Here is a 13346-nt window from a genome sequence, read left to right on the forward strand (position 1 = left end):
ACTCTCTGTGCCTAGTTGGCAACACCTTTCTTTTCTCCTTATTCTCAATTAGCCCATTTCTAATGCCTCTTCAAACAATTTCTCTCCCCCAAAAGGAGTTGCCACTAAATGTGCCTGAGATCCTGAATCCACTTCCCAACTGTCCATCCAAATATTCCTTCTACCTGTAATGTTATGAGCCATAGCTCTGGCAGAGAATGTCAAGGAATCTAAAGAAGCATCTGCTGAAAAAGCTGCAGCCAAATATATTTTCTTTAATTTTTTTTTTGCTGACTTTGAAAGTTCAGGAAACTGAGCTGATACCTTTCTCCTTGAAGTTTCTGCTTCCATAGGGTCCATCTAAACCTACTGAGGTTTTCTTTCCTGAACCATTCAAAAGAATATCCTTTACTGCCTTACTGCCCAATCCGCTTACTGCTCACTGCCGGTGCACACTGTCATAAATGTGCCGTAAGGCACGCTTGCAAGCCCGAGTGCCAGTGGTAGCCCAGCTCTGCCCAGCGTTGTGCTACCACCAGGCGGGCACCAGAGCTCCGCCGCTTGGCAATTGCGTGGACTGCCAAGCAGCAGACTCGTAAGTGGAGGCGTGGGAGGAGACAGGGAGGAGGCATTCCGGGGAGGGGAGGCAGGGTGGGGAGGAGGCATTCAGGGGGGAGGGAGCAGGGCGGGAGGAAAGAGGACTGGTGGAGCTTTGCTCCACCGGATCCAGAGCCTCCATGTCAGGCTCACCACCCAACATAGAGACTCTTGATTCTCTGCTGACCTTTGGATCGGTGGAGAATTGAGTAACCCCATTGCGGGGCTACTCAGTTTACCCAGGGGAAGGGAACAAAAGTCCCTTTCTCCTGAGAAGTGCCGGCAGCTACCCGCAGCGCACGGGATGCAACAGCAGCCATTTTCGGCGCCCTGCACCCCAGGCAGCTCAGGATTGGACTGTCAGTCAACAAAATTTGAAACATATCCTTTGAAAACAGTCTATCCACTCTACCTTCTGATTTGTTTGTTTGTTTGTTTGTTTGCTTGCTTGTTTGTTTGTTTGTTTGTTTGTTTGTTTGTTTGTTTGTTTGTTTGTTTGTTTATACAGGTATTTATATACCGCCTTTCTTTGGTTGTCAGATTTCTCCTCAGACTTTAATCCAAGGCGGTTTACATAGGCAGGCTGTTCTAAACCCCTGTCTGGATTTTTACAATTGAATATTCTAGTCTTTCATAGAACTCCTCGTTCCAGCTGGATTCCTTCCTGGTCTGGCCTCTCATTGGCCCTTCGCCTCCCACGCTCCACTTGACGGCAACTCCTCTCTGCCACCAAGGGTCAGCTCATCAGTATATCAGCTTGTCGTCAGTTCTCGGGTACTTCCGGTTGTTTCAAACTAGCAGCCTCAGATCTTCAGGCATACAAGGTGGCAGCTGTACCAACTGAGCCAGACCTCCTGCCCAGCTCCAGCTGCCCTATTCCAGCTGTTCCTTTGCAGCAAGTTCACCCACCTCTCTATTCATCTGAGGAGGATTTCAAAAGCGAGGCGTTACAATGCACTTTTTTTCCTTTTAAGCACAGATAAAGTAAATGGGTCTTTCAGGTCTGGGTTCTCTATCCACATTTACAGGAGAACCACTAGACTCAGAGAAGCCTCTAAAGGAGGATACAGAAGAGGAATCTGAGTCTCTAGAGGGAGAAGGACTTATTTCCTTAGATTTTGCAGGCTGTTTCTTATGCCTCTGCTTTTTTCTTTCAATTACAGACAAGAACCTTGCTTACTTCCTCTCTGTTCTAATGTCCATTCCTGTACCATTTCCCTCATCATTTGGAGCATCTGAACCTGTACCTTACAAGAAAACAAACCATGCATCCCATTGGAAGTACCCTCCCCAGAGCATAATTCCTCATCGTAGGCTGAATAAATGTGGGACCCCACGCTCATGTGACAAAAACAGACAGGCTTCTACCAATATTTTCCTGCAGAGCCTGGCAGTGTTGCAGCTGTTCCCAATGGCTCGCCTGCAATATTCCGTCTAGCACATGTCTGGGACCCACTCCTGTCTACCCCGATCACATCAACAGGGGGTACATTAGACCCTTCGGGAGGATTAAACACTCCCAGAAGCCCTTTGCTGCCGCTAGATACAGGCACATTGAAACTAAGCCCTCCTGTGCACAGCATGCCTGAACTGGCGAAGCCAGAGACAGTGAGGCTGAGCAAGCCTTGCTGATTTCCACTTCTGAAAGTCCACCTGGTCCAACAATAAAAAGTGCCCTGTGTGCTACAGAATCACTCTGGATTCCCTCATTCTGCTCCATACAAACTGCGTCTCCTTTAAGGAGACTCCAACATGCCCCCTTCCCTCAGTGAAATGGCTTCTGCACTCCCTGTAACACGGTGAAGGTAAGAGGTTGGAAGAGAATGAAATAATTAAAAAATAATTAACCATGGGCTACAAGCCCTTCCAGCCAACGTCCTATATCTCTACAAGGTAGGGCCAAACTGGAGAAATGGTTAGCCCTTTGCAGAGGAGAAGCCATTAACAGCCATTAACTTGACCTGGTGCTGGAGCGAGGGACTTTCTTAGAACATTTGGAATGTCCTTCCTCTGCCAGGAAAATATTGGGGGGGGGGGGGGAGAAAAGGAGAAAGAAAAATAGAAGAAAGAGACAGAACAGGAGAGAAGATAAATACGGGTTTTTTTTATTAAAAAAAAAAGGTTAAAGTGGGTCCCATGTTGCAGGTTGGGGCTAGAAATTAGTCTTGGCCCTGAAAAGAGTATAGACTGATAGCCTAGCCTAGCCAAAGTACCATAATACCATAGTACCAAAACTGTGTTTGTATTCTAGAATACTGTATATGTCTACTCAAAAGTAAGTTCCATTGTGCTCAGTGGGCCTTACACCTAGGAAAGTGTGGATAGGATTGGAGCCAAAGAACATGGTTTTTACATGTTTTCCAGGGTAGAAACAAAACTGTTTAGATATTTTCTGTTTTCTTCTTTATGGTAATTAAAAATATTTCATTGAATTCTTAAGTTAAAGGTTTGTCTTTCTTCCTCAGGCCTTTTTTGATAGAGAATATATCACCACACACCCTGGAGATGCAGAAAAAATCACACAGTTGAAAGAACTGATGCATGAACAGGTATCCCTATGTTCTTAGAAATACAGGATTTTCATTGATTACATTAAATGAATATATGAAGCTGACTTTATACCCTTGGTCAATACTGCCTGCTCTGAGTAGCTCTCCAGGGTTTCAGAGGGAGTCTTTCCCTAACTTACCTAAAGATATCAGAATTCAAGCCTAATTCAAATTCTGTAATTCAACATTGCAGTGTTTCTCATACTGTGGGTCGGTACCCACTAGGTGGGTCATGAGCCAATTTCAGGTGGGTCCCCAGTCATTTAAATATTTTATTTTTAATATATTAGACTTGATGTTGCTGTGGGATGTGACTGCATTTGGGGAAATGTTACAGATCTGTACAGGGCCTCTGAGAGGAATTTTATCAGGGGGTACAAAGTTTCTTTGGGGCTCCTTTGCGAAAGGGGAGGGGTGAAACAGAGTGAGGGAGGGTGGTGATGGGCAAACAGAATAGGGGCAGGGAGGGGGAAGCAGGGTGAAGGGAGGGCAGAGTCAGCTGGAAAAGTCTGGAGCCTAGCTCTACCCACCCATGTGACATCAGTAGTGTCCCCACCATCCCTAGCATTCCGTATGGACAATAAGTCTGAGTAGATAGGAAAATGTAAGATCCCAGGAAATTTCTGGGCCCCCTCCTTTGGCTCCTGGGCCCCCCTTTTGACCCTGGGCCCAGGTACAAATTACCCCCTTTATCCCCCTCTCCTAGGCCCTGGATCTATACTTCTAACAGGCTAATATGTATATTCTTTTAACAATGATAGTAAATGGGACTTACTCCTGAATAAGTGTGGGTAGGATTGCAGCCTAGAATTGTTAAAAATGTTCCTGCTTGATTATGTAACTTCCGGTTGCGACATCACTTCCCATGGGTTCTGATAGATTCTCATTCTAAAAAGTGGGGCTAAATGTGCTAAATGTGCAAGAACCACTGCAACATTGTATTCTTGTTTGCATTGAATGTCCCATACCGTATTGATATGACAAGGAATGTTCCTACTTGTCTACCCTTCTCTTAATTTTTAGGTATGGTTAGAATATACATTTAAAGCAAAGGAAGGATTTTTGCTGGTTCCAGAAATATGTTGGTAGTACTGTAATTGTGTATTCTACTCCTACATTACATTTGCAAATAATTTTAGACTAAGGAATGATATGTAGTTCATTTTAATGTCAGATAAATATAATGGAAAGCAGTCTTGGAGCTAGCACAAAGTGGAAAGGAAATTTTCACATAGACATTTCAGGAAGAGGAAGCAGGGAACCACAGGGAGGATTGCTAAATCAGCAACCTACTGCTTCGTGATGCAATGTGGAAATAAGATTTAGTAATCATTAACCATTTGGCAAACTGTGCTACCAATATTGAGAGACAGTTCTTCATTGACTAACTGGTATGTAGAGCATAATTTTGTAAGCTGCCATAGGCTAAGTATATAGCCTTTAATTTTATTTTTAACAGGTACATATCCTAGGAGTAGGTCTTGCAGTGCATGAGAAGTTTGTACATCCAGAGATGCGCCCCCTGCATAAGAAACTAATTGACCAGTTCCAGATGATGCGATCCAGTTTGTACCATGTAAGCCAATAACCACTCTTTTAGTTTTTTTAAACAGTTCATAGAACTGTTTCTAATTCTTTAACTATGGCATGCTTATGTGATCTGAAAAAGAAAAAAACTGAACAGGCACTTCATAAATTATTTCAAAACAGGCATCCAAAAAATTCTGGGAAAGGTCAACATGATTTTTCTTTTATCTATGTTCATATAGTTTGCATTGCAGCTGGTCTAGAGACCAAATGAGGTGGGGTGGTGGGAACAACTACATGGTGTTCTCTGAGTTGGCAATCCTATATGCACTTTCATGGAAGTAAGGGCCCAATCCTATCCTTTTCCCCTCGCTGGTGCAGCCAAGCCAAAAATGCATGTACTGTATCCAGTGGGGGAGGTGGATTCGGAAAAGGGGATTTCAATCCTCTTATACCTCCATTATCATGTTCTCCATAACTACATATGGCTGTGAAAGCTGGATGATGAAAAAGTTGGACAGAAGGAAAATTTATTCTTTTGAGCTGTGGTCTTGAAGGAGGCTCTCGAGTATCCCATGGACTGCAAAGATAACAAATAAAGAAGTACTGCAGCACATAAAACTGGACATGTCACTAGAAGGTAAAATAACAAAACTTTGACTTGGGGCACAATCCTAACCAGGTCTACTCAGAAGTGAGTCCTATTTTGTTCAATGGGGCTTACTCTCAGGAAAGTGTGGTTAGAATTGCAGCCTTAGAGACCAGTCCTAAGCTCGGCACTCTGGCTTTCCGCTGGAGCGCACTGTCACAAATGTGCCATAAAGCACGTCTGTGAGGCTTACCGTTGGGCCAGCACCCGTGCTAGCCCAGCGCTGGGGTAGCACCAGGCGGGTGCCCGTCCTCCGCTGCTTGGCAGTCTCGCAGACCACCGAGCCATTGCACGGTAAGTGGGGTGGGTAGGAGGCGTTCCGGGACGGGGGGGACAGATGGAGGGCAGAGAGGGGGCGGGGAGGAGGCGTGACAGGGAGGTGGGGAAAGGGCGGGTGGGGTGCCGGGGGGAGGGAGCGAGGAGGCAGAGAGGTGGGTCTGTTGGAGCTCTGCTCCACCAGATCCTGTCCATTTGTGTAGGGCTCAGCGCTCTACACAAATACTTTGCCCTTAAAGAGAGTAGCCCCATTGTGGGGTTGCTTCTCTTACCGGGGAGAAGGGGACAAAAGTCCCCTTCTCCCGAGATGCCGCTGGCAGCAGCCCGAGACATGTAGGATGCGGCGGCTGCTGTTTTTGGTGCCGCTGAAGCTGGGTGCCCTGGGCAGCTCAGGATTGGGCTGCCTGTTACCTCAGCCATGTCATGTGGTCAACATCACTGAAGAAAGATGTTATGCTTGGAATGGTCAGTGGCAAAAGACTACAAGGACGCCAAAGAACACGTTGGCTGGATGTAATCAAAGCAGACACTGGCCAAAATATAAAGCAACTGAAAGAAGCTGCACAAGATTGAAAATCACGGAGAAAGCTGGCTCATGGAATTGCCAAGGATCGGACATGACTGAATGGATAATTCGGTTTGATACTTCCATTAGCCTCCTGCTCCTGCTCAGCAATGGATCTCCTCTGATCTATAGACTTGTGAGTTGATTGGGCCAGTGCAAGGATGCACGCTAGCCTGCAGAGGCCAGATCCAGCCTCCACACCAATGTGGAATGATGAGTTTGCACCAGATTCTGTAGGCCAGCACAGGGGTTTGAGGAGGTTGGGGGAGGGTAGAACAGGAGCATTCCAGGGCGAGGAGAAGGCGGGTGGTCCAGTGAGCAAACCGGCCCTGGGAGGGGGGGGGTGCCAAGATCTGGCACTTAGGTCAGATTCTAACACCCCTCCCAAGCAGCCCAGCCTTACTCTGCTTATAGCTGCTTGGATCTGTGCCACCAATTTCAGTAGCACAGATTCAAGTAACTCCATTGGGGCAGCTGCCACACAACATGGGGTAAGGGCAATTCCCCTTACTCTGAGTTGCGCATCAGCCAGCCCCAGCTCCGCACTGAATATGGGGAAGGCCTGTCTGTCCAGTGTGGGTTAGGATCGGGCTGCCTGTGTCACTGAACTCAGTGGGGCTTACTTCTAAGTAGATATACATAGGATTGCATTGTGGTTATTTTTAGGTACTTTGTCAAAATACAGATGCTGAAGCAGCAAATTGAAGAGAAAGTTCAGAATGGGGAAAAGGCATTCTTATCTCTTTTGCTTTTTGCTGCTTTCAGGCTGAAAACACTGTACCCAGCTGCTTGTAACCCTGGGAGAACAGCAGCCTGATAAGGAGAATTTTCATCAGGAAATATATTGATAGGGAATAGCTAAATATCCCCATCCTTCATGCTGGTTGACCTCTTCAAATTGCAGCCTCAGCTATTGTATTCTGTTTGGTTTTTTAAGTCCCTGAAAAGAACTGCCCTCAGTCACTACATTGTCTAAAATAAAATATAAATAAATGTGAGCTTTTAAGCATGGGACAGAATACACAGTGAGCATACAGATAAATAATTTTGGACTAGAATTACCGTAGATACTCGCCTATAGTACATAAAATTTTGCCAAGTAATTGAGCTCCAGTTATCACTTCGCCTTATCACTGGTCAATCAGAGGGCAGAGCCTTTCAACTCTGAAAAGTTTCCTTTCTTTCTCAAGCAGCAGGCAGGCACCACTCATTAGAAGCAATTTGTTTCTACAGCAACTTCACTGAGAAATTCCAGCCAAAGTTAACCTTTTATTCTCCTTCCTTCTACTGCAGCCTGGTTCTGCTTTGCAAATGCTTGCAAATGGTTGCAAAGCAGGTCATAAGAACATAAGAACATAAGAACAGCCCCACTGGATCAGGCCATAGGCCCATCTAGTCCAGCTTCCTGTATCTCACAGCGGCCCACCAAATGCCCCAGGGAGCACACCAGATAACAAGAGACCTCATCCTGGTGCTCTCCCCTACATCTGGCATTCTGACTTAACCCATTCCTAAAATCAGGAGGTTGCGCATACACATCATGGCTTGTACCCCATAATGGATTTTTCCTCCAGAAACTCATCCAATCCACTTTTAAAGGCGTCTAGGCTAGACGCCAGCACCACATCCTGTGGCAAGGAGTTCCACAGACTGACCACGCGCTGAGTAAAGAAATATTTTCTTTTGTCTGTCCTAACCCGCCCAACACTCAATTTTAGTGGATGTCCCCTGGTTCTGGTATTATGTGAGAGTGTAAAGAGCATCTCCCTATCCACTCTGTCCATCCCCTGCATAATTTTGTATGTCTCAATCATGTCCCCCCTCAAGCGTCTCTTTTCTAGGCTGAAGAGGCCCAAACGCCGTAGCCTTTCCTCATAAGGAAGGTGCCCCAGCCCCGTAATCAGCTTAGTCGCTCTCTTTTGCACCTTCTCCATTTCCACTATGTCTTTTTTGAGATGCGGCGACCAGAACTGGACACAATACTCCAGGTGTGGCCTTACCATCGATTTGTACAACGGCATTATAATATTAGCCGTTTTGTTCTCAATACCCTTCCTAATGATCCCAAGCATAGAATTGGCCTTCTTCACTGCCGCCGCACATTGGGTCGACACTTTCATCGACCTGTCCACCACCACCCCAAGATCTCTCTCCTGATCTGTCACAGACAGCTCAGAACCCATCAGCCTATATCTAAAGTTTTGATTTTTTGCCCCAATGTGCATGACTTTACACTTACCGACATTGAAGCGCATCTGCCATTTTGCTGCCCATTCTGCCAGTCTGGAGAGATCCTTCTGGAGCTCCTCACAATCACTTCTGGTCTTTACCACTCGGAAAAGTTTGGTGTCGTCTGCAAACTTAGCCACTTCACTGCTCAACCCTGTCTCCAGGTCATTTATGAAGAGGTTGAAAAGCACCGGTCCCAGGACAGATCCTTGGGGCACACCGCTTTTCACCTCTCTCCATTGTGAAAATTGCCCATTGACACCCACTCTCTGCTTCCTGGCCTCCAACCAGTTCTCAATCCACGAGAGGACCTGTCCTCTAATTCCCTGACTGTGGAGTTTTTTCAGTAGTCTTTGGTGAGGGACCGTGTCAAACGCCTTCTGAAAGTCCAGATATATAATGTCCACGGGTTCTCCCGCATCCACATGCCTGTTGACCTTTTCAAAGAATTCTATAAGGTTTGTGAGGCAAGACTTACCCTTACAGAAGCCATGCTGACTCTCCCTCAGCAAGGCCTGTTCGTCTATGTGTTTTGAGATCCTATCTTTGATGAGGCATTCCACCATCTTACCCGGTATGGATGTTAGGCTGACCGGCCTATAGTTTCCCGGGTCCCCCCTCTTTCCCTTTTTAAAAATAGGCGTGACATTTGCTATCCTCCAATCTTCTGGCACTATGGCCGTTTTGAGGGACAAGTTGCATACCTTAGTCAAGAGATCTGCAACTTCATTCTTCAATTCCTTAATAACCCTTGGGTGTATGCCATCAGGGCCCGGTGACTTATTGATCTTTAATTTATCAATGAGGTCTGAAACATCTTCTCTTTTAACCTCTATCTGACTTAACTCCTCGGTCAGGAGGGGCCGTTCGGGCAGCGGTATCTGCCCGAGGTCTTCTGCCGTGAAGACAGATGCAAAGAACTCATTTAATTTCTCTGCCATCTCTAAGTCTCCTTTTATCTCCCCTTTCCCTCCCTCACCATCCAGAGGGCCAACCGCTTCTCTGGCGGGTTTCCTGCTTCTAACATATTTGAAGAAGCTTTTATTATTCCCCTTAATGTTGCTGGCCATGCGTTCCTCATAGTCTCGCTTGGCCTCCCCTATCACCTTCTTACATTTCTTTTGCCACAGTTTATGTTCCTTTTTATTCTCTTCATTAGGGCAAGACTTCCATTTACGGAAGGAAGCTTCCTTGCCCTTCACAGCCTCTCTAACTTGGCTGGTTAGCCATGCGGGCACCCTCCTGGATTTAGTGGAACCCTTCTTTCTTTGCGGTATACACCTCTGCTGGGCCTCTATTACTGTTGTTTTAAGCAGCCTCCATGCACTCTGGAGAGACTGGACTCTTTTTACCCTCCCTTTCAACCTCCTTCTAACCAGCCTCCTCATTTGAGGGAAGTCCGCCCGTCGGAAGTCAAGGGTTTTTGTTAGAGATTTGCCCGGTATTCTTCCCCCAACGTGCACGTCAAAACGGATCGCAGCATGATCACTGTTCCCCAATGGCTCAGTAACGTTTACATCTCTAACCAGGTCCTGCGTACCACACAAAATTAAATCCAGAGTCACCTGTCCTCTGGTGGGCTCCGTGACTAGCTGATCCAAGCCACAGTCATTTAGCACGTCAAGAAATCCGGTTTCCTTATCGTGACCAGAACACAAATTGGCCCAGTCAATATGAGGATAATTGAAATCCCCCATGATTACAACCCTGTCCCTCCTTGTCACCTCCCTGATCTGTTTCCTCATTTCAAGGTCCCCATCAGATTTCTGGTCTGGAGGACGATAGCACGCCCCCAGTATTACATCGCTGCACAAGCCTGGTAATTTAACCCACAGAGATTCTACGGTGGAGTCGGACCCACCTTCAATCTCTACTTTGCTGGATTCTATCCCTTCCTTAACATAAAGGGCCACCCCACCTCCAACACGCCCCTGCCTGTCCCTCCTGTAGAGTTTATAGCCCGGGATTGCGGTATCCCACTGATTCTCCGCATTCCACCAGGTTTCCGTTATGCCCACTATGTCAATATTTTCCCTTGTCACCAGACATTCCAGTTCTCCCACCTTTGCTCGTAGACTTCGGGCATTTGCATAAAAGCATTTATACACGGAATGCCCCAGGATGGGCTGCTTATTCGCTCCTTTGTCCCCGCATCCTCTCATTGTGCCAAACCGTCTATCACATCCCATCACCCTACCTTTCCCAATTTCTTCTCCAATTCAATTCTTCTTCAATTCAATGCACCATTACTTAAGAATTTAACACCCATGGAAAGCAGTGGGTCTGCTTCTGAGTAAAAAGAGTTGCAAATATATGCAGCTGCATCTCTCTGCTGTGAATTGAATTGCACACTCTCAGTTATGTGTTATGGGTTGTATGTAGAGCTTCTGGCTTAACACACCAGACACCTTAAAGGTGGATTTGATTCATGGTTCGCCTGCAGTGGTTCCCAACCTTTTTCACTTGCATATCCCTTGGCAACCCATTTCCATAAATTGTACCCTTCATATTAGCAAAATGTTTGTAATTAATAATACAAGCCCTCATCTCCTCTCTTTGAAAACCCAGACTTCATGTATTCATCACATACTTTCTCTTTTTATCTGTTTGAAGAACAGAAGACTCTGCCTTTGCACTGTTTTGCACCAGAAGTGTGCTGAGAAATTCTGGGTGATTGATCAGTTTCAATATTACGTTTCAGCTTTTTTACTGTGCTGGTTTTCAATCACCAGTTCATAGATGAATTGATGACCAAAAACGAGCTATGGGTGGAGCTTTCACAGCCAACTAGCTACCTCCCTTCCTGCCTTGCTAGTCCTTGCAAGGCATTCGGGAGCACAACCTGCCTTTTTTTTGCCATTATTCCATTCTTTTTCAAGTACCCCTAAAGGTCCTGCTGAGTGTCCCTGGGAGTACATGATTACCAGGTTGGGAACCACTGTTTTACTGGTATGTTGTTTACAGTGCACTTACTCTGATAGTGTTTACAAAATGGTGATGAAGACCAGAATTTAAAAAGAATAAAAATGTATTTTATGATATTTTACTATGTTTTTAATAAATTAGAGACTACAGCTCTTAGGTAACAATTAGTGGTGGGTTATTTTTCAGGATCTGGCCTTGGATAAAATCAGACAAAACTATAACCAGACACCCCCCTAAGTTTAACCCCCAACTTCTCCGAGGGTCATAGAAAATTCCATGATTTTTACTCAAAACCTGCCCTCGACTTATCTGTGGGATCGACTTATGGGCGAGTGTCTGCAGTGCTTCCTGCCTGGGAGCCTGTATCCAGGCTCTTTACTTGTATTTAACAATCTCTTTTATTGGAAAACATGCACAAATATTTAGATTTTGTCCATACATTGATACTTGATTGTTAATTTGTTTATGGTATCAGTGCTGGTAAAAGAAGGTGATATGTGGAAGATACTCTATTATTGTATGACTCAGAATGAATTAGCACAGTGGTTCTCAAACTTTCAGGAGAGTCTCAAACTCACAGAGAGTTTGAGAATTGGTAAGTGTTTGGAGGGGGAGGGGCAGTCACCACAGATCGTGCAATCGCCACAATCGTGCAGCTGCCAGGAAGGGTTTTTAAAAAAAAAAAAAAAACTTACTTTGGGGTTGCTGTGGCTCTGGAGGGTCGGGGGAACCTGTGACCCCCTCTGGAGCCCTTCCTGCAACTTCAAAGTACTGTATAAAGGAGAAAAAAAACAACCAGAAGTGGTGTTTTTGTTGGGGTGTTTTTTTGTTGTTTTTTTGCTTTTAACAGTACGTTGGAGGCACATGGAGGGCTGCAGAGGTGATTGCAGGCTCTCTGAACCCTCTGGAGAGCGTTATTGACCCCCAAGTAAGATTTAAAAAAAAAAACCCTTCCCAGCAACAGCGTGATTGTGGCAATCGCATTTTGGCCACTCCCCTTAAGGAGCAATGGCCTTCTTCCAATTCCCTGGTGGGTTGTGACCCACCAGTTTCAGAACCACTGAATTAACATTTATGTTAAATTAATTTCTAACTTTCTGTCAGGATATAAAAAACCTGCCTCATAAGCAGAACTTATATTACCACAACCACCCCGCACACCCAAAAAATGACTGTTAATTAATGTTCTTTACAGGAATTGCCTGCTTTGGATAAACTAAGCCCAGCCTGCTCAGGTACTAGCACACCACGCAGCAGTATGCTTATATCACATAGTCCTATGAGTCCAGAGAGCATCAAATTGGTACATCGCCACAGGTATTTATTTTTAATAATCTCTCTCTATATAGGAGGTTTTTAGATACAAAACGTTTCTAGAATAAGATGCAGGCCCCTGCATGTTGTTCATATTAAACAAATATCAGATAGTAGAAAAATGGTGTATGCCAGGTCCTATGCTGTACAAACCTGTGTTTGTGTGTGAAGTATGGATTTCACCCTTAAATAAATACATATTTGAATATAGGATAGAAACAGGGATCATGGTCTGACACAACATGGTTTTACAATTTGATTCTTCATGTGCAAAGTAGAAGAGACTTTTCTGATACATTCTAGCATTTCAGAATGCAAAGCAAGTGGCTAACTTGATTTAGAGCTGGACAGGATTTCAGCTGACCAATGTAATGACATATGTCTAATTGAAAATGTATGAATATTTGAAATTATGCCTGCATGTGTCATGTTGAGATATTTAAAGGATACTGGAACTACAGCTTCAAGTGAATGTAATTATTCTGTATTTAAAAACCAGATTTCTTCATTAAAACAGAGTTTAAGAAAAAAAATTGTTTTATCTTTTTACTCTGTGTTTCTGTAGCCTGTTGAATATGTTGGGTACAGTCCGACACTCGTCATCTTCTCTTTCTTCCCATACTTCAAGTGAAACAGGAAATCTGGTTATCCTAACAGACAGTTCCATTGGAGAAACTGCAGAGGACATGTACCACATGCAGGTACATATGTAATACATTAAGAATTTATTGCAAGG

The 13346-nt window shown here is 44.9% G+C and overlaps 1 protein-coding gene across 5 annotated transcripts in view; it reads left to right on the plus strand.

Annotated features, from left to right (window-relative positions):
- Positions 1-13346, plus strand: part of DOCK3 (dedicator of cytokinesis 3) — a 282465-nt gene that overhangs the window by 244451 nt on the left and 24668 nt on the right. For all 5 annotated transcript variants that reach the window (XM_066613546.1, XM_066613549.1, XM_066613547.1 and 2 more), the window contains 4 exons: positions 3042-3125; positions 4585-4701; positions 12492-12613; positions 13176-13311. In XM_066613546.1, coding sequence (XP_066469643.1) covers positions 3042-3125; positions 4585-4701; positions 12492-12613; positions 13176-13311 — 459 coding nt within the window. The remainder of the gene's footprint in view (positions 1-3041; positions 3126-4584; positions 4702-12491; positions 12614-13175; positions 13312-13346) is intronic.

The sequence above is a fragment of the Tiliqua scincoides genome, chromosome 2 (assembly GCF_035046505.1).
Source record: "Tiliqua scincoides isolate rTilSci1 chromosome 2, rTilSci1.hap2, whole genome shotgun sequence".
Lineage (NCBI taxonomy): Eukaryota > Metazoa > Chordata > Lepidosauria > Squamata > Scincidae > Tiliqua > Tiliqua scincoides.